At 41.5% G+C, this 26391-nt stretch overlaps 2 protein-coding genes across 2 annotated transcripts in view; one reads left to right on the plus strand and one right to left on the minus strand.

Annotated features, from left to right (window-relative positions):
• Window positions 1–665: 665 nt before the first annotated feature.
• The window catches only part of IPPK (inositol-pentakisphosphate 2-kinase), a 35285-nt gene continuing 9559 nt past the window's right edge, over window positions 666–26391 (plus strand). Inside the window, exons 1-6 of the mRNA XM_074914577.1 lie at window positions 666–830; window positions 15359–15406; window positions 20834–20929; window positions 21743–21809; window positions 25463–25584; window positions 25996–26085. Coding sequence (XP_074770678.1) covers window positions 750–830; window positions 15359–15406; window positions 20834–20929; window positions 21743–21809; window positions 25463–25584; window positions 25996–26085 — 504 coding nt within the window. The 5' untranslated portion in view covers window positions 666–749. The remainder of the gene's footprint in view (window positions 831–15358; window positions 15407–20833; window positions 20930–21742; window positions 21810–25462; window positions 25585–25995; window positions 26086–26391) is intronic.
• Window positions 26164–26391, minus strand: part of CENPP (centromere protein P) — a 156623-nt gene continuing 156395 nt past the window's right edge. Inside the window, exon 11 of the mRNA XM_074914583.1 lies at window positions 26164–26262. The gene's annotated coding sequence lies outside the window, so the exon portion shown is untranslated. The remainder of the gene's footprint in view (window positions 26263–26391) is intronic.

A 26391-nucleotide genomic window follows, 5' to 3' on the forward strand; every position in this document is an offset into this window, starting at 1 on the left:
AAAAGTCTGTAACCTTAAAAACAACCTTAGCAGGAAACACAACCCCAAAGGTAATACTCCAGTCTTTTGTTTTGTTTTGTTTGATCATCTGAATAACCTCTGTTGCAGGTGCAAACCCATTTTCCACAGTGCGGTATCTGTTATCTGGGTAACCACCAAAAGGGCGCATAAGAAGCACTTTTAGGTCTAGGTCGTTGCTGTTGGAGGAAGATGCTTTTCTTCCCCCCAGTTCTGTTCAGCGGCCTCTGAAAAGCGGAGCCAAGGATGCCGCGAGGCGGGCGCTGGGCTGGGCTCTCCGTGCGACCCCGAAACGGAGCGGGGGCCCGGCCGGGGCCCCTGGCAGCGGCTGGAGCGCGCTGGGAAGGCCGCGGGGCCGGGGCCGGCCGCTCCCGCCGTGCAAGGGGCGCCTGAGGGGCCCCTCCCGGGTCTTGGCGCGGCCGAGGGGGAAGGACGAGACCGGGACCCGCGGGGCGCTTCTGACTCGCGGGCCAGGGGCGCACCGGCCTTCCGCCGCCGTTAATCCCTGCCCGGCTCAATGATGGCGGCCGGCGGCGCTGCCCGGCGCTAAGATGGCCGCCCGGCGCGCGCCCCCGGCGCGCCCCCTGCCCGCCCCCTGCCCGCCGGGCTCTCCGGCGGAGGGCGGGACTTCCTGCGGCGGGCGGCGCGCAGCCGCGATGGTGGAGGCGTGAGCGCGGCGGGCCGGCGGCAGGCACCGTCCCCACGGGGCGCGGCGGCGGGCCGGGCCGGGCATGGAAGTGGAGAAGATGGATGAGAATGAATGGAAGTACCACGGGGAAGGCAACCAGAGCCTCGTCGTCTCCCACTGCCAGGTGGGGGGGGGGGGGGGGGGTGCTGCGGCGGGTAGCGGCCGGCGGCGCGCGGGCGCCCCTCCCCCGCCCCGCCGGGCCCGCGCGCGGGGGGCGCCGCCCGCGCTCCCTCAGGGGCCGCGGCCGCGCCCGGGGGGTCCCCGGCGGCAGTGCGCGTCCCGGTGCTCGGGCCTCCCCCGCGGCGGGAGCGGCCGCCCGGCCCGCCCTCCCCTCTCCTCCTTTCTCTCCCGGAGCGGTTCTCCGTGCCGCCGCCGGGCGTTCGCGTGCGGGGGGATTGTGCCCGCCCTTCGGGAGAGATCGGCGGGCGTTCTCCTCCGCTCTCCCTTACGGCTTGGGTGGGTTTGGCGGTGGAAGTAGCGGAAGGGAAAGCAGCTGATGTGACTAGACAGCTGTCGTGTCTGGAAACGGGAGTTGTGAGGGAAAAGTACTAAAAATGCCCCTTTTCTACTATAATGCCGGTGCATAAGTGTGACAGAAGAAAGAAATCTGGAGAAGGCGTGATTTTCCTTTTGTCAGTGACTCTTTCCGTGCAGGAGTTCGAGCGCTTGCTGCAGTGCTGAACTCCCGAATATAATTTCGGTTTCTGGTTTGGCCGTAGACCTCTGTGTGGATGGGCCGGTCACTTCATCTCTATGCTTCAGTTTACTCTCGGGGGGGGGGGTGTGTGGTGTGGTGTTGGTGTGTTTGTTTTGTTTTGGGTGGTTTTTTGGGAGGTGGAGGCGTTAATTAAAAAACCCCAGTAAAATAGATTCAGCATTTTGATGAGCACTAACGATTAAATGAAGCTAAATTCAATCAAGCAGATGCTGTGTCAGTTTAAAAAGCATGTGTTCGTTTGACTGCTGTCACTGTATTCTTGCCTCACTTGTATGTATATTATTTGCCTAATATATTGGGAGTCCTGTCCTTTGAAGGAGATAATTATTTTTCTAAAAAGTACTTGTGGCTATTTTTTGCCTTAAAAAAATGATTTGTGTTTCAGTTTAAATTCTGGTATGGTTCTGACACAGAATGTTCTTGATAATTCATAGATCTAAAACCAGTAGAGCCAAAATGATAAAATATAGGCTTTATGTGAAAGAAAAGCTACAGTAAGAGTTGAATCTTGAGAACTGTTTTTTTTATCATGTTTAAATGAATGACTGAAAATACTGGTTTCTCTTCATGTATGTTTTCTGGATTATAAGCATAAACTACGTGTAAAAAAATATTAACAAATATCATGTCTGAGAAAATGCTGGAAATCTTCTGGTGCTCTCCAAACTTTAGGAGGGGTGCTTCAGTGGCTCTTGTTTCTTCTCTTTCTTAATATAAAATATGTTTTAAAAGATATTTTGCTACAAGAAGAATGTCCATGATTTTGTTTCCGGTCCAAATTTTAGCTTTGAAAAAGGGCGTTTAAAAAATACTCAGTCACTGGATGATCGGGGTCAGAACACGTAATGGATTAATAGTGATGCAATTGCGGTATCTTTAAAGATATGGAAAGTGAGGAAGTTTGCCAGAGATTCAGAATAGTTGCTGAGTTCTCTTTTTATCAAGATGCTAAAACTTTAAGGTAGAGTGAAAATGAAATAGATACAATTTTTCCCTTATAGACAACTTTGAACAAGTAAAGCTTACGTCTTGTAAAATTGGAGCATATAAAATACTGTTCAGATGCTAATTGTTACTTTGTGCCTCTTACAAACAGGACATACTTGCATGATTAATCATCGTTCTTGTCATCTGATGTCAAGTCATTCTCAGGTTTGTGTGAAAAGAAGGGCAGCATAATTAAGATAATGAATTTCATTTTAACTATCCTTGCTTCATTCTGTACCTCTTCAGTTCATGTTTTTTGTGTATAAATGCTAGTGGGAGGGATGGCAATTTGTTTGTGGCAAGGGAGACACAAACAGGTGCTCAGATAAAAGTGCTGGGCTTGTGAGTGAGGGGCCAGGGTGGAACTGTGTGTGTGCTTGTTGTTTCCATGCACTCCCTTTTGATGTGTAGTGGTGTTTTGGTGTGTGCGGAGGAAGCTGGTCCCTACCTCTGCAGGTCTGAGCGTCTCTTCCTTGCTTCTTCTAGAATATCTGGGAAGTTTTAAAAAGCAAAACAGCAAGAAAAAAAATTAGTCCCCATCCTTCTGGAGAAGAGGGGACAAGCTTCTTTGTCTTTCATGAAGTAAGATCCAGGGTGTTTTGTTTCAGCTCCTCTGGACTGCTTTTTGATAGCAGGTACTGTGTGAGGAGGTGCACTGAGCAGGCAGGTTTGGGCTGGAGTGAACAGGCAGCCTGGATGGACGCTCTTGCTGTTGGTTGTGTGGAGTGTGGCTGAATTGGGGTGAAGAGTAAGGGGAGCAAGGAATGTATCGTCAGGTCATGGTGCTGTCATGTGTTTAAGGCTACACTTACTTCTTTGGTTTGCTCCATTCCATGTATCTTTCTCTTTAAGACATGAATGTAACACATTGTTAATCCAGAGTTAGTACAGTAACAAATTGAAAAACTTGGTCATAGAAAAGTCACGTGCCCAACAAATAGCTCTGCTGGTGATGAGCTGATAAGCCCTAGACGCAGGCAACACGCAGCTGTTTTTTCCAGTGCCTTTGAGTGGTGGCATATTGACAAAGGTTTGTCTGACAGTCAAACGTTGGCATTCTGTGGAACGTGCTCTGTTGTTTCGGTGAAAGTGTTGTGAAGCGCTGCTTGATGTGCTCTTTCTTCTTCCTGGTTATTAATCCCGCAGAGCCCAGCAGTGACAAGAGTCTCCCTGTGTGCCTGCACTCCCACAGCCTGCGGAACACCGCGCTGAAACGAGCGCCTGAATCACTGCAAGTGCATCTCTGTTCCTTATTCATGCAGTTAAGAAGAGAGGACTTAGGCAGGGCATGGTCTAGTCAACATGTCTCTTCTTACAGTGATAGTTTTACAAAGTTACTTTAATTAGTTCTCCAGCATTTAGAAAGTGATCTGATGAATAAAGATGGAATGCCTGACGAGCATTTCCAGTTACCATTGTTATCTCTGGAGCTGTGAGCTTGCTTGCGTGATGCATAGACTTCTCCTTTCATGGATTTTTAAAGTTTCAGTTCTGATGAATCTAAAATTGTAGATGTACAGTATTATGGTACCAATTTCTCTGTTGATAAAGTTTTTCCTGTTGGTTTTTATTGCAGATGTGATTAAGTTAATCCAAATAGAAACTGAACGGTGATCAAAAAGCCTTTGTATAGTCTTGCAGCCTGCTGAAATGCTTCTAGCAGAAAACGAACAAAGACAGCTTTCCTACCTCATGATTTTAGTGAGAGGTACAACTGGCAACTCTGGTTCCTGAAGTCAGCGCTTGAGACATTTAGAAGCATCACCCTGAAGTACACAAAACCTGCAAGTTCATTCAGGCAGTGTCTGTATGATCCTTGTCTGTTGGTTGCAATTTTGAATATTTGATTGGATCATAGTATCCTCTTCAAATAACGTATTTGCCACTCTTCACACCATACAGTGAATTGTCTGGTTACTTGTTCTAGTTGCTGACTCAGAGGTTCATGAAGTGCTGCAGTACAGATACAGGCCTACAAAACCCCAACCAAGCACCATCACAGACAGCCAGGTGCTTTAGAAAGGGTGCTTCTTATTCCCTGCATTTTTACTGGAGTGTCGCTCCTTCCACATCAAATTTGGCTTCTGATTTAAAAAGAAGGCTAAACCATGCTCTCCCTCCTCCTCTCTGCTGTTGAGCAATAGAGAGGCTTCAGAGGAACTGCTATAAAACAATTATCTTCTTGTAAGCTGCTGACTCTTTCTAAAGTGGAGATACCTAGTTTTTTTAGAAGTGAGCTGGAAATCCTAATTTGTAGTTCTGTATTTTAATCAGCTGTTTGCTCTTAGAGACACTTAACATTTCATCTCAAAAGTTTTCAGATGTTTGTAGAAAGTAGTGTAAAGAACTCTACAAATAATGACTTGTATTTCTTTTCACTGTTGAAACATATGCTTGCCATCTCCCGTTTTTGCTTTATGAGATAAAAGTATGTACATTCCATTCCTCCTATGCGTCACTGCAGTTGATTTCTACTCATTTTTATTTTTTGCATGTTGGGATGTTATGGTAACCAAAGGCGTCATTTTAAAATATGTTTGAATGTTAAGCTTGTGTTTCAGGGTGACTACTGGGAGGTGATACAGGGAAGGAGGTTTTTTCCTAGCTTGTTTTTTATTCAGTGAGATGGTCTAGAGGAACCTTGGTGTGTGCTTGCAAAAGGTTGTGGTTTCTATCTTCAGGTGCCTTGACTGTTAGCAATAATCTACTTCTTGTCTTGAAGCACTTGCCACTCTAACAGATATCCTTGGGTTTTGGTATGGGATTTATTTAGTAAATGCATAAACCATCTCTAGATCATATATTTAAGCTTACGAAATGGAAAAAGGGGAGGGAGGGTAGATGGAGGAGGTAAATGAAGCAGAGCTGAGGAGACTGGGTGATGGAATTGAGTCACATAATCAAACTTGCAAAAGATTCCCAAAGTTGGTGCTTGTAGCAAGTGAACAATATCTATCTCTTCTCTGTGATTTTTGTTTTTCGTTCTTCAAGACACGTGGGTAAAGATGGAGGATATCAGTGTGCTGCTTTCTCAGGCATCCTTCCTGATCCTTGTTCTGACTTTGTAGGGGACTGTAGAGAGCAGAGGTTGCTAGGAGAGGGGGGTATCTTGTGTTTTTACAGCAGTCTTTGATTTCATTATGCCTGTAGCTGCTTCTGCTGGCAGCTGCATTATGATGGCTGCAAAGTGTGCGCACAGAGACGCGTTCTGCATATGGGGAAGATGGATTTGGTTTTGCTTTTTGAAATAAAGTAATTCTACTTATGAGGGGGTGCTTTGTGTCAAATCAGGCTAGATAATTGTTCCTAATGCTGCTTTTGCAAAATAAAAGTTTTCCTCTTATTGGTTGGTTTGTTTTTAAGAATAACGACAAATTATTCTTAATGAGAATTTTTTTGTAATAAACTTACTTTGAGAGAGGACCATTAATAGGATAGTATGTTTAGACATGGGTTTTTTCGCTGAAAGAGTGAAAAGCTTATGATCAGAATTACTAGCTAGCTGCAGTTTTCCTATTTGGTCTTGTTTGGCAGAAAGGGAGTGATGCTGATCAGTAATTGCTGTCTTGTTGAGAGAATCTCCTTAAGGCTCTTTTTCAGATGATGTCATGTTGTATGAGTTCAAAAACCTGTGTGTCTTGTTTCTTCCTCCATTGTTTTTCGATGTGGAGTTGGCTGAATCTGTTTTGTCCTGTTGAAATTAGTGTAAGTAAAGCATTGGCCCCCAAACTTCCAAGACTTTCCTGAGAAATTCCAGATCCCTGACAACAAAGTGAATTTGTTCAGTTGTGTTCTGCTTTTTTTTTCTTTAATGTCTCTGGAATAGTGAATTAACATTTGTGAGTGTCTTGATTTCAAGGAAATAGAGAACATATTGCTGATTCCTGCACTAAAGAGTCTTCAGGTAGGGGAAAAATACTGAAAAACTATTCACTGTTCCTCGTGGGTATAAATACAGAAGCTTATTAACAGTGGCCTTCGTTGAATATTGTTTGATTTAAAATATGGCCCAAGTTATGGTGTCTCAGTTCTTTCACAGTCAGACATTAGCAGAAAAGGTGTAAGATGCAACTTGTATTTATTGAATTTTTTTTGACTAATTGGAAAGGCGTAGTTTTGGTAACACCTGAACTTAAACGTTTTTGTATCATTGAGGAGATTCTTCTGTTTAAATTTCAAACCTATGCTGATTCTTATTTTGATGGATTTCATGCTCTCGATGTATCCAAAAGATTTACCAAGGGTATTTGATATAATGTAGAGAGAAGTTTTGTTTCTGGTTCCATAGAATTTTCTGGAGGAAGCAAAACTTTTATGTGAGCTAGACTGAGTTCTCAGCATGAACTTTAATGGGGTTTAAGGGCCATTGAAACCTCTTCTGGTTGTGGGTTTTTTTTTTTTTTCCACACACAGACTCACACACAGAATTTTGCTAGGTTTTAGGGCATTTCTTTGACCTGGTTTCTCCAGCATTGTGTTCTTTTGGGGGTATGCATATCTCAACATTGTCTAGCAAAAAACCCCACATCTATACACTCTTTGCTTGCTTAGTAGAAGGACAAGAGAACAGATTGATTGCTTAGCATAATATATTGCTTTGTTTCTTCTTCCTAGTTGTAATTGCTTTTTTATTTTTTAAAAAAATTTGTTTATTGTAAGCAGGTAGATGAGTTCCTGCCCAAATTTACTGAAGCAAGCAGCTATAGAAAACAGTTGAAAAGCAAGTATGTGATCAGGGTGTGTGTCATCAATGTAAAAGAAAGGAAGAAATGTCTGCCTTGCTTTAAACAACAGTTAAGTTTTTAGGAACGGGACAAATCACCCATTTGAGTTGGAATTCAGGACCCTTTGTGGCACCTGTATGAAACTGTGTTTCCTTGTGTTAACCTTGATTCACTGACATTTAAATACGCATCTATGGTCACTGGAAAAAAAAAAAAAAAAGGAAGATAGTTTTGTATCTGTGTGTATTTGGTTCTTTGGCTAAACTGGTATAACTGCAATTGTAGGTGTCATAAGTAATTGGACTAATTCTACCTGAGTACAATCTACAAAGGTTTTACTGTAAACGAAGAATTAACAGTTGGAAGCACTTCCAGTTCTGTGGATTAGCTGCAAAACTTTATTTGACCTGAAAAAAAGTCAACAACTTAAGTCAACATCTATACAGAATTTGAATTCTGTGTTGGGATTTCAATTCCATATTGTACTAATACAGTTAAATTTGCTTTTTCCTTGGCTTTACCAGGTTTCTGCACTGAAAGGATGCTCTGAATGCAGAGCAGTTTAGTAGTATCTTCCATAAAGTGAAAGGGAAGGTGGCACTGGGTAGCAGGGCAGAATGTTGAGAGGAGAAAGAGCAGTAAGGCAGCAATTAAAACTTTTCTTACCATATTAGTGCCTTAGGTTCTGTAGATGCAGATGAGAAAATGTAGCATGTGTGTGGAAGGAGATGGGAGACAGAAACATTGCAAAGCTTAGGTCTGATATGACAGTGATACTTCAACTGTAGCAGCAGCAATGCCACTCTCCTCTTAATCCCCCCAGAATACTTTTTTTCAGAGGTATCTTCTTATTTTTGTAATATTAGAGTGCTGGACCAGACTTGTCTTCTGGTGACTTTCTTTGGAAATTCAAATCTGCTTTATGCCTGTTTTTTTTATTTTCTTTTTTTGAGTGACTTCTCAGAATGTGGAAGGCTATATGCAATGAAAATGTAAAATGAGTCCTGGTTTTGCAGATAAGCTCAGGAGGTAGTTATCCTTGGTTAAAAACCATCTTGGTTTTTTTCTGTTTGGGTTCTGTCCTAGCTCAGACTTCATTGAGTTTCTTTTTGCAGTTGATGAGATCAAGTCATTATCCAAAAATCATTTATTTTGTCTGCTGTAAGTGTTTGGGAAATGCAGTGATGGTGGAGTTCATAAGACTATGCTTTGCCTTTCCTGTGCTGCACATGGTGGGTTGGATGTTTTGGTGAAAGTAACCTGGCCAACCCATAAGCTGACCCATAAGGAGTGGTCAGTCTAATAGCCTATTTTAGTCACTCCTTTGGTTCTTTCCTCTCTTCCAACCTTTCAGTGGCTGTTTTCTTTGCCTCAGTGTGTTATTTCTGAGATGCACAATAGCCATGTTCTGGTCTCCTGGTTTTGCTCAGGAAGGAGCAGAGGCACTGCATTCGATCGAACAGTTGCCCAAGATTTGCTTAGGTTTCTTCCACCTGAGGCATTCAGGATGCTTGGAATTATTAATTTGTTCCAACTCTGCATTTTATTACTTTATTCTAATCCTTTTTATTGTTTTGACTTTTTATTTTCTCCCCTCCCTATTAATGTTTTGCTGAAACACCTTGTTTCCCCAACATAACCACAGCTGACTAGGCAGCTTAATGCTGGACAGTGTATGTGCTGGTAGGTGGAGGTTTAGAGCAGTTTAAAGGAAGGAAGCTTAGTACATGTTTTTATGTTCTTGTTGGTGTAACTCCCCTGTTTGACAAGTGGATGAGGGCTTTGATACTGTTAAGGACCAGGGTTTTTCATGCTTGTTTTTAACAGCTAGGGTGTCAGGGCCATCTACCATGTTACCCAGACTGTAGCAATGTATGCTGAGGGCTGGTCATCACTAGATTTATTCGTTCTGTTCTCTCTCTGGTGTGTGTTTCTACTTAGTACCAGTGGGTGTATCACCTGATATTGTTTCAGGTACTGTGATTAGGTGGCTTAGCTGAAGGGCAAACATTTCCTTCTCTGTAACAGCTAGTGCAATAATAAAATTCTCTTGGAATTGGTACCATCTGCATATTGCAAGGTTATACAAAGCTTAGCTGTAAAGTGAAACCCAAGTTAGTGGTTAAATATCATGGGAACCTAGATCATAACCAAACAGGAAAAAAAGTGGAATGAGTACCTGAAGTCTGATGCAAGCTATGAGCTCTGTGCTGAAGAAAACAAGTATTGTGGTGGTGTTTGCTTCCAAATTACTGTTTAACGTACTGAATGGTGTCAAGCCAGGTACTATGCCAGAAATGCTTTATTCATGTAAAGAAATAGATTATTCTTAAGGGACTCTTATGCGTAATAAAATCGTATTGTTCCGATTTTTGAATGTCTCCTTGTACTTTTTGTGAGCAATTGCTAAACTTCCTCCATACTGTCAGGAAATGTAGCTTTCCTCACTTTGTTTTGTTTGATCTTATCCACCTTAGGCGGAATAAAACTGAGCTGGAAAACAACACTTGTATACATGTTACTATGTGTACTTCATTCAAAGCTGCAAATTTTTCCAGTGCTTAGTTTGTTTTCCTCTCTCACATCCCTACACATTGCACTGACACCCTGGATACAGACACCCTGGATGAGACCTTTAAAAATGCCTTGAGTATCGTAAAGGTAAGCTTTGATTGAATTGCCTGGGCAGTGCAGTGGGCATCTTTTTACTGAGTTTTATTAGTTCTTAGATGAAGGAATTCTCCTCTGTGCAGCTGTCTTTTATGAGATGTGAAGATATGACACCTCTTTGTCCATTTGCCTCCTTCCCAGAAATTGCATTTTCTGAATAGAAAAACATTGCTTTCTGTTTAAATCCCTCAAACTAGAGTAGAAATTGAAGGAGTCGTGGAATGTAAATTTGGAATAAAAATGACAGAATGATTTCTTTAGTTGGCATACACTGCATGCAGCTCCAATGTGCTACTGCAGAAAGAGCTAAATATCAGCAAAATAGTTCCATAGTTCATATTTAGTACTATTGAAGCTGTCATTAATTACTATTTGCATATGACTGTTTTCAAGAGGGCCTGAAGAGCAGTTTAGTGTAATTTAACCCCTCTCCTGCTCTTTGAAATTTAGACAGAATGCACTTTTTGTAGGTGTCATTGCTGTGTGCTGTCATAAATCCATCATGATGAGGTTGCCTTGAATAACTACAATGGTGGTAGAAGTTTTGGCACACTTAGAGCCGCATCTGGCACATTCTTGGTAGCGCTTTAGATTCAGCAAAAGGCAATGAGTTAACCAGTTTTTACTGTATAAAGAAAATCAGGAGCCTTTACAGGCACCATTCTCTCTATAAGTACTTGACTTCATATCTTCATCTCCTTAGGTAGTAGTTGTTGGTGGTGTGTGTAATTGGTTGCAACAAACAGTAATAATTGTAGGGAAGGATTTGTTAGTAGTCTTTGAGAGCATTCCTCCTCTCCAACATTTACAATTGGAAGCTTGTGACTTTTATATAGGCAACTTTAAAACAAATGTGAGTTTTCTTGTTCTGCATGTATGTCGCATGCCTTTTCAAAATAAACGTATGGATGACAGAGTATAGTAGACAGGTAGGTAACTTTGTGATGTAACATTGCATATAGTGCTTACAAAAATACTGGTGATAGATACCACAATTTATGAGACTGTGGAGTGAGGGAGGTGACTGATGTGGGAGAAGGGGTGAATTTCCTTCTGGGACTTAAAAAGCTGCTTCCCAAAGTGCCTTGGTTTCTACCAGTGGATCTTGCATATGTGAACACAAGTTGGTAATCAACTAGATAAGAATCTTTTCTAGTTAGGCTGGGCAGTTGCAGAAGTAGGTGTTAGAGTAACGATGTGCCTCTAGATGAAAACAGTTAATGCATGCTGTTCAGAATAATAATAGAGTAATAACAAATGACGTGAACCTGCTTATTTGGGAAAGCAGAAGCTGAAGTGATGTTTCCCAGGCTTTGTTTGGACAGGCTAATTCTTCATATTTCCATACAGAAACTTATTTTAAAACCATATGAGTTGAGGTGGTAACAGCAGAAGGAAAATGCACATCTTTCTGTATTTAACAATTTTACTAGCATTTTAGCTTTTTTACTACAAATTTTCCTGTTTCTTTTACTGACATCAGATTTAGTTAATTTAGCAAGAAAAGGAAACTTGAAAAAACCTCAGTGGTGCAAATGAGGTTTTTCTCTGAAGGGGAAGACTATCAAGACTGTAGAGTTGCCCCAGTTGTGTTTTACTTGTGAAAACTCTCCAGTTCAGGAGGCCTGCATGGTAGCTTTATCTTAGGACAGTGAAGTTTAGAAGACATTTTTTGAAAATATAAAGCCAATATCAAACATCAATCTGTAAAGAAATAAATGTAAGATTTTATCCTGGTTTCATAATGCTGCTGTCTAATCCAAGGTACCCGGATTGATGCCAGTTGTATTTTGGCCTAACTAGCAAGGATTACTTTGGTTTTGGATTTCACTAAGATTAAAATAATAGCTGTAGTAACTTCTTTGGAGAAGAAAAATTCTTGCAGATAACCTCTTGGGGCCCAAGACTAGCAAACTGTTTTTTCCCCGGATAGATGAGGGCAGGAGTTGTGTGAGTACACATCCGTGTTTCTATGATGCCAGTGACTTCTTTGTGTACATTTTCACAGCCCCTCCCTCAGCTTCTTGTCTCCTTATTGGCAACCATTAACTTTCAGTTATGATTTAACCCAAACAACTGTTTCATGAATGGGGTGCTAAAGAAGTGTTTGCCTTTCTTGGTGGGACCTGAAAGCTTGAGGCTGCAGTCTTAAAAGGCTGTGGCTTGAGGTAGTGCTTCTCCAGAACTTAGGCTCCTGATTACATCATCTCTGCAGCAGAGTGACTGTGAATGTATTTTGGGAGACACACAAGTTCCAGTATCCTTGTTGCTCTTGTTTGTTTTGAGTTGTCCATAACAATTGGAAATGGTTTTGTTGTAGCCCTTTGTATGGTCCGGGATGCCAGTAAGGAAGTTGTTACCTGTTACCAAACTGCTGTGCTCTCTTCTGAGAGTCGCACTTAAATTCTTTACTTGGAGAATAGGAGCAGTCATGTTGGATATTCTGATAGTTTGGGGTTTTTTAATAGTCTTTTGTCACTAACTGGATACTGAACATACTTGCAGAGAAAGGGCTGCAGGATTTTAAAAAGATTGTAGACACAACTCTTCCTTTGAATTCACTATTTTTCTAGCTTGTCCTGCTTCAGAAGATGTGAAGCTCTTAATGTTTCATGTGTTACCTTTGAGTACCCCCGTGCATTGTTTCTTTTTTTTCCTCTGCTTGATTTTGCAGTGTGTTTGTGGATTTTTTTTTTTTTTTGGAGGAGGGTTTTTTTTGTTTTTTTTTGTTTTTTCATCTTTTTGTCTGTATGGGACTATTATCCAGTTAGCGCTTTGGTGGTACTAGTGCACTGATGGAAGTGGAAGGGCTTACAGAGGTGTGTGTAGACAATGAAATTTAGGGAGCATTAGGACATAGTTGATCTGATTCTCCAAGTGCTAAAGGAGTAGTGACAACCTCTTAAGAAGTCTGTTCTCTTTTGGATTTGGGCCATTCTTTTGCAGGCAGATAAGCACGTTACATCTTTGATGTTCAACCTGTAAATATAAAAAAAATCTAAGGCATTTAAGATAAGTGACAAAAAACCTCCTGGCAACAACCGCCCACAATATTTCCAAGTAAAGAATCAGTTAAGCTAATCAGTAATGCAATAGCATGAAAAATGTGGGCCAGTATTTTAAGTCGTAATAATTTTGAAGCAGTTGGCATCTTTGACATGTGATGGGTTAACCTTTGTGCTGTGGCAGTGGTTTTGTGTAACTGTGTACTGAATTGCACAAAGGGATGTAGCTTTCTGAAAACTTCCCTCCAAAAAAGAAAAAAGTGTTCTTTTTCTTATTTTTATTTTTTTTTTTTTTTTACTCTGGTCATCTAATAATAGCCTTACTAAGGCACAGTGGGGCTGACTGGTTGAAGTGCCTCTGTGACTGAAAAGTTTTGTTTGAACTTTGCTCCGTTTCCTTTTGACATCTTTAGACAAGCAGTGTGTTCCTCTTTACCATATATAGTTTTGGTCATTTTATCCTAGCATGCCTCTTCAGAAATGATTTGGTAATAAATGAATACTCTAATGAGTCCTGTGAGAGCAACTGGATTTTCCAGAGCAGTGGTTGGAAGCTTGTTGGCTGGGAACTGATTAATAGATATTTATCTACAACACCCTTGAAATACTACGGAATCAAGTTTCTGAATTGATTAGAAGTGACAGTCAGATCACTCTCTCACTGATCCACTTGCTTAGGAATATTTAAAGTGGGGGATCCAAACAGCTGAAACACTGTAAAAATAGCATATTGTGTACATGGAGCGTACAGGCTCATCAGACCTGAGCTCTGTTATCCATGTGTAGGTCATAGTGGGAGAAAAAGAGTAAGTGCCACCCAACAACCTTGTCAAATCCAGGTGATTATAATGAGTGTTCAGTTTATCTAGTTGTTGTGACACTCATGCTGTCTTGCAGGACAAGTTAAATCAAAATTCACCAAAGTATCTTTTTACCTAAGAGCGTTTTCAGATGTTGGTGAAATATGAGATGCTGGCTTGAGACTTTTTAGATATTGAAAGGGCTGTTTCTGGGTTTCAATAGCAATGTCTGAATCCGGATCTTAATTTGTTAGTATTTTGGAATATACATTGTTGTCTGTTTTGCTTTTCTCCTCCTGCTCTTTTTCTACATGTTAGTAATCAAAGATAACTGCAGTTCTCTCCCACTCAGCACTGTCCAGAGACAGCTTTCAGCCCTGAAATATGGAATGTATGAAATATGGAATGTATGAAATATGGAATGTATGAAATATGGAATGTATGAAATATGGAATGTATGAAATATGGAATGTATGAAATATGGAATGTACTGTCGTGTTATGGGAGATCTTTTAATGGCAAGTCATTTGGTAGGGAAAAAGCTTAAATTCTGTAAACATGAAGTGTAACTATGACATTTTGCCTGCATTATTTTTGTCAGGGAATCTGAGTGTTAGTACTTTTTTTAGTACTGCTTTAAATAGAATGTAATCCTTTTCAGTGTGTCTAGAAGAGGTCCAAGTGGAGACACTGAGTGAGTGAGAGGTAACTCCAGAAAACAGCCATTTGTCTCTCCCGTTCTGGTGCCTGTTTTTTATCCATATCTTAACTGAATATGCTGAAGTACCTCAATGGGAGTAAATATCTTGAGGATGAGATATTTAGACTCACAATCTGAGGCAGGGCTATGTGTTGCCTTGCCTAGTAAGGCTGCAGGTTCATTAATACTATGACAAAATTTGATTTTTAATTAAAAAAAGTCTATTTGCCAAGTGTCAGGGTTAATTTCAGCAAGGTTTTACTGAGAGAAAGATACTTCAGGTGACTTGTGTCAATGAGGACAACTGCCTGCCTAGGGAGAAAGGCCTAATTTACTTAAGTGATTTACAGAATATTTTTATCTGAGCTCAAAAATAAAGGCTGAGGATGTTTTTAGAATTTGTGTACTTTGAAAATATGAAGGTTTTTGAATTGTTACAAAATTTGATAGAAACTGTAAAAAATTACAAAAATGAGTAAATTTTTTTAAAGGTAAAATATTTATTAAACCTGCTGCATTTGTCCCTGTGTTATATGTTTACTTTTTGGAAATTTAGAAATAGCAGGTCTTGGTGTTTATAAGTAGAGTTCTGTAGCTACTGCTGGTAACTGATAAGTGTCTCCTTGATGTTTTGTAATGCTGTGCTGGAATTGTAAGCAGATGGTATCCAAGTGGGTCTTCCATTAATTTTTTTCTCAGAGGCCTTTGGTGCAAACATCGTAGGGTGTTTTTCGATTTGTTTGTTTGATACTGTGTGTTACCAGATCTTCAGAGCAGTGCTGAGGGAGTGTTTCCCGTTACACTTGGTGACGGAAGTGTAGAGTGGCTGCTGCTTAAAGTGATAGCAAATCTGGGAACAGACAGTGATGTGTTTAATTTCAAGTTGAGTGAAATAACCACCTAAAATGCCTAGTTTGCTTTTTTTGTTTGTTTGTTTCTACTTAATTTCTCAGATGAGGTAGATTGGGGAATCGGACAATTGTGTTGTTCAGAAACTATGATGTACTTTAATGCTAATGAAACCATATTCTTTCCTGTCTTTCTTTAGCGCTGTGTGGTGCTGCGGTTTTTGAAGTCCCCTCCAAACCAGAATAAGGTAAGATTCCACATGTACTGTTGATAAAAGCCCCCAGGTAAGCTAATAACTGGTCTGAGGAGAAACAGGAAACCCATGGCAGAACTGTGACTGATAGGAGTAAGAACAAGGGGGTGTTTTGAAATGTGCCTGTGTTTCAGGAGCTCTGGCAACAGGAGGAAATTTGAGGTCCTCTTGCGTTACTAAGATTACGTGACTGCTGATACCAAGACCTTTGTGCAGGAGATTGTAAGGCTGCGATGTGTAGAAGGTATGGCTTTGTGTTAGGATAGCTGGCAGCTGAGAATGTGTTCATGTTGCCTGTCAATGCAGGAGAGAGCGGGGATGTTGAGGAAGAAGTGACAGTTTGACTGACTGTTGCTGGGTGGGACAGAAGAGGAGCAGCACAGGAGTGGTGTCACGATAAAGGCCTGCTGTTGACTAATTCAGTAGCTAAAAAGCCATGGGATTGGGGAAGAAGTATGAAATATTCACAAAATAACCTTTGTCAGCGAGTGATTTTAGTGTGCTTTCTGTTGCAAGAAGAACATGGCAGGACACAGTCTGCTGGATTTTTGGACTCTGGCAGAAGGTTTTTCTGCTTGAGAAGGAACTGGACTGATTTAATTTAGATTGCTTTAACAGAGATAGAAAAATCATCAGGAACCAAAGGTGGAGGGCAATAATGAAGTGTCAACATAGTGCTTGAAGGGGGGGGGGGGGGGGGGGGAAAAGCGCCCAAGAGGCAGGAGCTCAAATTCTGCCATTTCCTCAACCTCTTGAGTAGTCTTTAGGGTGTGTTACTGGGAGGTACAGGGAACAGTTCCTGAGCCACAGCTTTGTAAGGTTCAGTGACAGACTGTTCTGATGAGAAAGAAACATAAAAAGCATTATGGCTATACAGAGAGCTGGTGGGGGAAATGCTTAATTTTGGAAAAAAGAAGCAAGGATGAATGTAAAGTAAAGGAAGGGCATTTTCCTTTAAATCAGGAAGATGAATGTGAAGTGCGTTCAGTTTAACAAGGGACAAAAGAGGAGAAGTTTCTAAAGTAGATCAGAGGAAAGCAGAGGAAGGTAAAACCCATGAACACAGTGTATGTATGAGTTATTTGATGGCCTTTCTGCTACTGTTTTACTTGAAAAAAAAAAGCCTGGTAAAACTGGTGTGATTCAAGTAAGTTTTTAATCTTCTTATTGTGGCAGGATTTCAAAAATGTACCCTGTGCTTCTCTAGTAGTCCAAGATAATAATGTTTAGAGGTTTTAGGAGAACAAGGAAGAACCCAGTGGACTGGAAGAAAGGAAGACAGTGCCTGTCTCAACTTTTAATACAGCAGGGGAGAGTTAGACCACAAGTTAAAGTAAGAAGCCAGTCTATTGCCATTTATTTAAGAATAAAAACCACTGAGTGCCAGCTTTTTTCCTTTCTAATTTTTTTTTTTTTTTAAAGTCCGAAGACATTGTTACATAGTAGTTGTTTTTAAAAATTTGACAAAGTATGATGAAGTCGCAAAGGAAGCCAGGAAGTGACTTTTCAGTTACCCACCGCAGCGTTAAAGCTGATAATACTTCTGTGGACTGCTTTGGCATGCATACAGTTTTTTGGATTGGGATAGCAAAACACAATGAGAAAAATCTCCTGGGCCTGATGTTCTTTTAATAGTTGAACACTGGTCAGGATCTTGAATGTTTTTTTCGCTGTGTAATCAGACTAGTAAAATTGCTCAGTCTTACTGAGCACAGAGATAGATTGCAGTAGGTATTCCTGTGGGCTGTAGCTGATGAAGCACCAAGAGTTCGCTTTTTAGAAACTGTGAGCAAAACTTCAGTCTGAGTTGCCCCAGACAGACACGCTTCTCTTCTTACTATTGAAACACCAAAAAGGCTGTTGGTGGCTGCAGGCAGTGGCAGAGCCTTCCTCTGAAAGCATTTTTAACAGTGTCTCTCTGAGTTCACGCTCAGGATTGATAAGTGCACACTACCAGAGCAAACTCCCCTGTTACATTTTGAGGAGAGCTGGCATGTGGCCAGGTCCAGTGTTCTGCATTTGCCTTGTATTGTGATTGTGTGGAGTTTGTGGTATGCAATTCCTTTTGGCTTTGCTATCTAAATAGAAGATTATGTAATTTGAATACATTTAATTATTCTGGTGATTGAATTCTTTAAAGGATCACTTTTTCTTGGAGCAGAATGAAAGACTAAATATTTTGTTTTCAGATCTATAAACAAGTCCTGGAGAACCAGTTTTGGGACAAATCTGGACATAGCAACATGACAGCTGTAGAGGAGAAAATGTTTTTAGGTGTAATCTGTATTCCTGACCAGTACAAGGTGATTTAGGATATGAAGTGTTATGTATCTGTGCATGACATTGTAGCTCATCCAATATAAACAACACTGAAAGTAGCAGTTAGAGCAAAATAAGATGCATACTGAAATTGGGATGTGGACAAATCTCTTTGGGAAAGGTAAAGGAGTCTGGATGCTACTTTGTATTTCTACTGTTTGGTTATGGATTTGGGACTAGATAATCTAGTAGTGAAACAAGGTGGAGTTACTGCAAATTGTAATGTTATTGTTACAATTCAGTGTTCCAATGAAGAATACTCAGAATGAATAATGTAACTAGGGCTTGCATTTCTTCAGTAGAAAGTCAAATGTCAGGACTTCTGGAAAGATTTTTAAGTGCATATTAATAATTTTAGTATCTGAATCGTGCATGAATTAATTTTTTACCTTTTTATTGTATAGACCCTATTTGATGAGTTTTAGGGTTTTGCTAACTGAGCTGGCAGTAAGGATGGGCCCTTCAAAAGCTTTTCATTGTAGTGGTTTTTTTATGTTCAGAGGTAGCCTCCAGCAGCCTGTTAGTTGTTTTTTGTTTGGAGTATATCAAATACACTTGCTCTTAAAAGGAGGTCAGTAGGTGTCAAACAATATATAATCTTAAAGTTGCATTGATCTTTTTAACTGATGAGTCTTTCCTTGTGAATGTCCAAATTTTCTGAAATGCTTATTTCCCAATATGTATGTGTGTATACCTATACATACATTTAGATGTGTGTGTTTTGTTTGTTTGTTTTTTTTTTTAAAAAAGCCTGTGGGTACTGTGTACATCAGCAAACCTAGTCAGAATAATCTGTAAGTGGAAACTAGCTGAGATTTCTGTTACTGTACATTCCTTCTCACTGTTTAGAATTTGGGTAAGTTAAGGAAAAGGTTATGTTGTCATTAAAAAGTCAGAAATTTGTATATAAACTGAAGGTTTTGCTATATAGTATGTGCTCAGAATTGAGGTTTCCCACTTCATCAGGAGAGGACGATACTGTACCTATTGATGTTTTAAATTGCCGGATGGTTTCCCCTCTGCAAAGCAACTACTTCTTCCCCAGCCTGGAACAAATGAAACGGAAGGGAGGCTGGTACAGGGTGTTTGCAGGCTGCTCGGGGCAGAGCAGAGGGGCGGGGAGCAGGGCTTTCCCAGGGGTGGTGGCCTCTGCCCTCTGAGGGCGAAGGGAGGGAGCTCGGGCAGTCCCCTCTGATGGATCTTGGCGGGTTCAGCACTAGTGATGGGGGCACTGGCCTTCCTGGGAAGTGCAGATTGAGCAACGCTGCTGTAAAATATCCTTTTGCATACCCATGTGGGTGGCCTGCTCACACATCTTGTTGCCCATTAATAATTTTTTCTTAAATACACTTCTTCAGACCAGATGACTGCAATTGAGAAAGTTATTCAGGCATCATAGCGTGTGTTTTGTTCTAAGACTCAAGCAGTGGAAGACTGCCTGTTGTGAAGAGACTCCAAGCTTATTTTGGCTCTCTTAAAAGGATTCAGGGAGAGCCATTCTGAGAAACAGCTCCACATACAATATGCCAAGCATTTTAAAGGATAAGTGCTGTGCTGACCTTTATAGAATGATGGAAATGCTGTGTAAGTGCTTTGGAAATATTGTGTTTTTCCTACTTGCTGCAAAGGACTGGGTTTTTTGGTTAGTGCTTTGCATATTGAAGTAACTGTGTAGTACAGGGTGTTACTGAAGGAAGTGTGTAGTGACATGTAGTACTGTAGTAACCTTGCTGTAAAGCATTACTGCATGTTGCAGTAGTGTGCATTGCGGCTTCAGTCTGGAAAATGAATCCTACTAGAGGAAGAATATTAAATGCGCTAAAGTAGTCTTAGCAGACCTGTGTCACAAACTAATCTTCCTTAGTCCCATACAACTTGTGTAAGTTCATTAGGTAACAAACCCTACTGGTGGGGAAAAAAAAATCTGCCTATTGTGATGGTATTATAAGACAAAGTTAGTAAGATTGCCTGGTTAGTGACAATTTCCTTTTACCTATAAACATTTTTAATTTGGGTTAGATGTGGTCTTTCCTCCTTTTTCTAGACTTTGTCATTATCTGAATGTTGTCCTCTAGCATTTTATTTTCTCTTACTCTGCTTTTTTTTTTTTTTTTCTTTCATCCTGCTCATGTTCTTTTTCCTCTTTGATTTTCTAACTTGGACATGAGTGTTGCCCTTTCTCTTTCTCCACTGTTACTTCATCCCAAGAGTAAATCTATGTGGTTCAATGCTTTATAGTGTACAGTAGTTGGCAAAGTAGTGTTTTTCCAGAAAAGCTTTGTGTTACAAAAGGACACAGCAGCTTGGAGATTGTCTTATTGTAACAATAAAATACTGTGCAGAGAACCAGTGTGCTGGAGTGCTGGGAATGGGATAATGGTATTGTAAAGCTGCTCTGCTGCCTCTTTAATGAGAAGTCTGTCAAAGTCAGACTGTAATCATGGCGCTGTCCTGCTTCCAGTACTCATTTAGCTTCCTTTCTGTCTAGCTTGGCATTTTTGTCCTGTAGAAGAACTTTGGTGTTTCCTTACAGGCACATAACATAGAATTAATGGAAGATGACATTATAGTAAGACTTCCCATTGTCTGGGGCAGGATTTAGGACAGATGGCAAAATCTGTACCTGTTCCTTCAGAGGTTTGTGATGTGGCTCAGTCTTTGCAGCCATTCTCTTCCATATCTGCAGTGATGTATTTTATAACACGCAGAGCTTCTGCTGTTGGTAAGAAGCCATGCTGTGCATCTCTTCTGACTATTCGAGTTCTTTGAGCTGTTATGAGTGACAGTCAAAGACAGAGTAGATCTTGAGTCATCTCCCCCTCTTCCACCTTTTTAATTTTCTCTGTTCTTTTTCCCCTGAAACTTAAGAAGAATAGTCATCTGTTCTGACCATTTTCCTGGTTATCCCAACCTCTTTAGGCAGCAGTAGGGAAACAAAGGTAGCACACGTTTCATGTGTCTGTTTAATTTCAATGTGCACTGACCTACCAAACAGTAGAGCAATTAAGCTACTTTGCTAAGTCATTCACTAGTATGTGTATGTGTTCTTGAGTGTTGTTTATCATTATTTCATAGTTAAATTACCATGTTTCTGTCTTCCAGACTTCAGAGGAAATACTACACCATCTGCAAAACATCGTAGACTTTGGAAAACATGTAATGAAGCAGTTCTTTGGGGAGAACTATGTTCACCACGGGGTAAATGTTTTATTCTTAAAATAAATGGCTTATGCATTGTAAACACTGAAGTGTTCTGGGGACCACTGAATGCCACTAAAGGAGTTAATAGGGTTTGCAGATATTCCTGAGCAAGATAGGCACACACACACATACACAAGGAGATCCTGCTCTGTGCTGATGAGGTGATTAGATTGCACTCTGTAGTTTGCACTGTTTCAAGGAAATAATGATAAGAGTGGCCACGTCTTTGCTCTGCATAAGGTGAGAGGTATGAGAGAGATTTTTAGACTAACTGCAAAACAAGGGGAGAGATCTGGTTCATGTGAATTGTGTAGGTTTCTGTGCAGTCAGAGGTACCATTTTTCCTTGTGGCTCACTCTGTTCTTCAGGGCAGCCAGATCTGGTTAACTGAACCTCACATACCAGAGTGGAAAAGTTACAGCTTCTCCTGGAACTTGAGTGACACGGTTCTGCCTTGGAAGGGTGGGATGTGAGACATGGGACGGGATGAAATGGGACTTTTTCATTTGTGAAAAGGACAAAATGATGCAGGTTTCTTCATGCACATTAAACTTCCACTGCAAATGCTCTTTCTTGTTCTTTTATTTAAATTAGTTCTTGGTTTTCATAGCAGAGTAAGTATTGTGCATGATTGCAGGTACAGGTCTTCGTGTTAATGAATCATTAATATTAGTTAATCAGTGGAATCTGCTGACTGTGCAGTTTAGTATGCTGCTGTTAACATCTACTGAACTTTGGTATTTTGTTTTAACATCCCCAAACTGGATATTAATATTTGTGTCATAATATGTTTTCTTTTTCTTTTATTAGGAAATCATTCAGCTGCCTTTAGACTTCGTAAGACAGCTCTGTTTAAAAATTCAGCCAGAGAGGCCAGGTGAGTGCTAGGGATAGCATTAAAAGGGGGGCCTTCCTCAAGCTGTAGAGCATTTTGCTTTATTATAAAGTGAAAAAGCATCATACCTCAGAAAACGAGGAAACTTTTTAATATTTAGACAGTGACAAGTTGAAAATTTGTTTTGAAAAAACGGGTGTGTTCTAGAAGTGAAAGTTGCATCCGATATTAGTTTCATCAAATCGAGGAAAGGGATCCCCTGTAAGCCTGTGTGTGTTAATTCTTGAATAAGCTTTCACCTTGCTGTTGAAGTCCTGTACAAGGGTCAGTGAGGAGGTGGAAGATGTGTCCTGAAGTAATTGTTTCAGTTCCATCAGTTTCTTTTCCTGGCCTGTGCAGCAGAGCTTTGGAAGGAAGATAGTTTCAAAAACTCCACACTAAATTCTCTTGTTTTCAGTGTTAGTGAATCATTTGGGGCTAAGCCTCTCACATCTTACAAGTCAGCACCGGAGCAGTGTGCCACTTCATGGTCCAGCTTGTCACATCACTTTCCTGATAGCCGGGCACGACTCATTGCGAGGGGTGGCAGCGTTGCAGCCTCGGCTGCCTTAAAGTTTTAACGAGCATCTCTGGGATACAGGGCTGTGCTTGATTTCTGCCAGCTCTTGCACAGTGCTCTGGGGTCCCTATCCAGAGGTGAGGTGCACGTATGTTTTTCTAGGCCCCTTGGACAGGGTGGAGTTCAAAGTGTGTGAGGGAAGGGTGCACTGACCTTGTGCAACCTTTTGGAACGTGCGAGACTCAAAGCTTGGCAATCTCCGATGCATTCAGTGTGAAGTGTCACAGAATTTGGTGTCGTCATTTCATCTACCTGGACTTGTGCAAAGCATTTTACACTGTCCCACACGGCACTCTTGTGTCTCTGAATTGGAGAGACATGGGTTTGATGGCTGGACCACTGGGTGGATAAGGAATTGGCTGGATAGTCACAGTCCAAGAGTTGCGGTCAATGGCTCGATGTCCAGGTGAAGAGCGGTGACAAGTGATGTTCTTCAGGGGTTGGTGTTGGGACCGGTGCTGTTTAACATCTTTGCTGGTGACATGGCCAGTGGGAGTGAGCCAACGACAGCAAGCTGTGTGGTGTGGGTGACACGCTGGAGGGCAGGGATGTGCCATCCAGAGGCACCTGGACAGGCTGGAGAGGTGGGACCATGTGGACCTCATGGAGTTCAACAAGGCCAAGTGCAAGGTCCTGCACATGGGCCGGGGCAATCCCAAGCACAAACACAGGCTGGGCGAGGAGTGGATGGAGAGCAGCCCTGAGGAGGGGGACTTGGGGGTACTGGGGGATGGAAAACTGACCCTGAGCCAGCAATGTGTGTTCACAGCCCAGAAAGCCAACCACGTCCTGGGCTGCATCCAGAGCAGTGTGGCCAGCAGGGTGAGGGAGGGGATTCTCCCTCTCTACTCCACCCTTGTGAGACCCCCCCTGCCATGCTGTGTCCAGCTCTGGGGGCACCAACATCAGAAGGACACAGACCTGCTCAAGCAGGTCCAGAGGAGGCCACAAAGATGCTCAGGGGGCTGGAGCACCCCCCTGTGAGGACAGGCTGAGAGAGTTGGGGGTGTTCAGCTGGAGAAGAGAAGGCTCCGGGGAGACCTTAGAGCGGCCTCCCAGTACTTAAAGGGGCTACAGGAAAGGTGGGGAGGGACTCCTTACAAGGGTATGCAGTGATAGAACAAGGGGTAATGGCTTTAAATTGAAAGAGGGTAGATATGGATAAAAAGAAGTTCTTCACTCTGAGTTTGCTGAGGCCCTGGCACCGGTTGCCCAGAGCAGCTGTGGCTGCCCCCTCCCTGGAAGGGTTCAAGGCCAGGTTGGACGGGGCTTTGGGCAACCTGGGCTGGTGGAAGGTGTCCCTGCCCATGGCAGGGGGTGGGACTGGATGAGCTTTAAGGTCCCTTCCAACCCAAACAACTCTGTGGTTCTTGGGTGCATCCTTCTTCATGTATGGCTAAAAGTACAGTGAGGCATAAGCTCTAAAATGGGCAAAAAGATGTCCCTCATGGTGTGTTCATCTTCTGTTCTCGTACGTTCTTGTTTCTGCTTTAGCAACATACCTTGTGGTACTAAAGACTGTAGCCAGAACTTTTGATGCCTTTAGTCCAGGAAAAAAATTGAATTAATTTACATATAATGAGCATAGGACACTCCATTGCAGACTTCTTACCTTTTTGAGAAACAGTTCCACAGTACCAGAAACCAACAAGGAAAGTAAATAGTGTTTAATAAAAGTTACAAAATCAGTGATGCTCTGGTAGAAGGGAATGATAGAATTTAGTTTTATTTTTTAAATCTAAATTTTGTGTGTCTGCAGGTCTTGGGGTTTTCATCAGAGGAAGAAATGTGGTTGTGAGGAGCTTTATAACAGCAAATCTCACTGTTCATTTTTAACATGATTTTTTTTTTAAACCTTGAGTAAAGAATTTCCTTTAATATTACCTCTCACATAAGCCCGTCTAACTTGTGAAGGAACTTCTCTAATACTTCAGATTTCTGGGTCAGTCTGATTTGGCCAGTGGCTTTCAGTGAATATGGATTTACTTTTGTTTAAGTTTAGAAAAAGAAAACAACTGCAGCATTTTGTTGGAGAAAGAAGGTGGTTTCTTGCTCATCCTAGTGAAGTACAGCATGTAATTGCAGGCTGATGCCTAATGAGGCTTCAGTTTCTGAGATTATTTTTTATTTCAGTTGCAATAGATTTTTCAGAGTGGACATTTTTCTTAGCAATGGAAACTATAACAGAACATAGGTGTTCTGAATGTTTCCTTAGAGGAACACAGATACTTGAAAATCTAGGAACCTATGTTCTTGTTAAATTCGAATTAAAATCTAGCAGACGTTTGTCCCAAAGGATGCCTGTAGAGGGAGGATATTTAAAGGCTTTATCTACATAAAGTCTCTTAATCTTAATTTGAAACCATTTTGCTACTTTATTTCTTCTCGGGATTGTTAATCTGGACTATATTAAAAATGCTGGGTTTAAAAGAGTGGTTTTTAGCAGAGGAAATTCTTATTCTAAGTTGTGAGCTTGTGAGGAGGGGGAAGCTCTCTTTTGTTCTTTATATGGTCCTTTTTACCTGTTTATTATTTTGATGGAAACACGAGCAGCTAGGAAGAGACCACATACAGACTGAGGGGTTGAGTGAAGCCACTTGCAGGTTCTGTTTAGATTTACACTTCTTCCTGAAGTTTTTGATATTCCTGCCAGTTTTCACAGATTGCTCTTGACCCAACCGAGAGATGGTAGTTCGGGGTAGTTCACACAGTTTCAGTCAGCAGACATGAGAGCACATTTTTGAATGCAGGAATAAGGCTCTTTACCCCTTGCCAGGCAACTGAATGTGCTCCCTTGCTGCTTCAGGCCTCTCTTGGGCTGAGCTGGCAGCTGGCCACTCAGAGCAGCTCTGGAGACTCTGTGTGCTCCTGGCGGTTGTGAGGAAACTGAATAAAGGGTGTTGATAATGGGGAGGGAAAATTTATGCAAGTGCATAATTGGCTGAAGCCTGCTGAACTGTGTCCTGTCTTTCTAAGTTTGTTCCCACCCCCCTATCTGGTGAACTACAGGGTAAAATAAACATCCACACACCTGATTTTCTTGTCTGTGTTGGTTTTTATTTGTTGTTCTCCCCAGAGTCTCGCTGTGATAAAGATATGGACACTCTCAGTGGTTACGCAATGTGCCTTCCTAATCTCACCAGGCTGCAGACCTATCGTTTCGTGGAACACCGGCCAATCCTCTGCATAGAGATTAAGGTACTGACTGGGTGAAGATCCTTCGGGGGGGGGGTTTGTTTGCATTTTTTTAAGTACATACTGACCAGAGCAGTTTCCAAGGAGTGCAGCAGTGGGAGAAAGCAGAGCTCACCTCTTTTACTGTGACTCATAGGGTGAAATATCCCCCTCCCTTTTCCGGTTCCCGATCTTTCAAAACTTGGGAAATTCCCAGGTATTACGAGGCTTTTTTGTAGGCCATGGCAGTTTTGTGTGTCCTTTTTTAAGTGAGGACACTAAAGTAATTGGGAATAATATACAGCTTTTAAGTGTTGGATAGCAACTTTTGAAAAATCTTATTTTCCTATAATTGGGAAGACTTGCATATTGTGTGCCCCTATATTTCTATAAAGAAATAAATTCATATTTATATTCTTTGTTTGTTTATTTTAGCCAAAGTGTGGCTTCATTCCATTTTCCAGCCACGTTTCACAGGAGATAAAGCACAAGGTGTGTCGTTACTGTATGCATCAGCATCTAAAGGTAAACTTTTTTTCCTAAGTCATCCCACTTTCCTTTGACTCTACGGTGCTTTATTTGCTATTCCAGTCATGCTTTCCTGTTGAAACTTGCTTAAATCTCTGGTATGGCTGAAGATACGCATCTGAGTTGCTGGGTGTGAATCTCTTTAGTGAGAGAGGGAACAAGTTCTGTGGGAAGCTGGAAGCAAACAAATACAATATTAGTCTTTGAGGACTATTAATGCTGTTGATTGAGTGAACTCCGATGTCAGGTTTCCTTTCAAGTACAACTCACCAGATGCACAGTGGATTCCATAACTTGTAACAG

This window comes from Athene noctua, chromosome 10 (genome assembly GCF_965140245.1).
Source record: "Athene noctua chromosome 10, bAthNoc1.hap1.1, whole genome shotgun sequence".
NCBI lineage: Eukaryota > Metazoa > Chordata > Aves > Strigiformes > Strigidae > Athene > Athene noctua.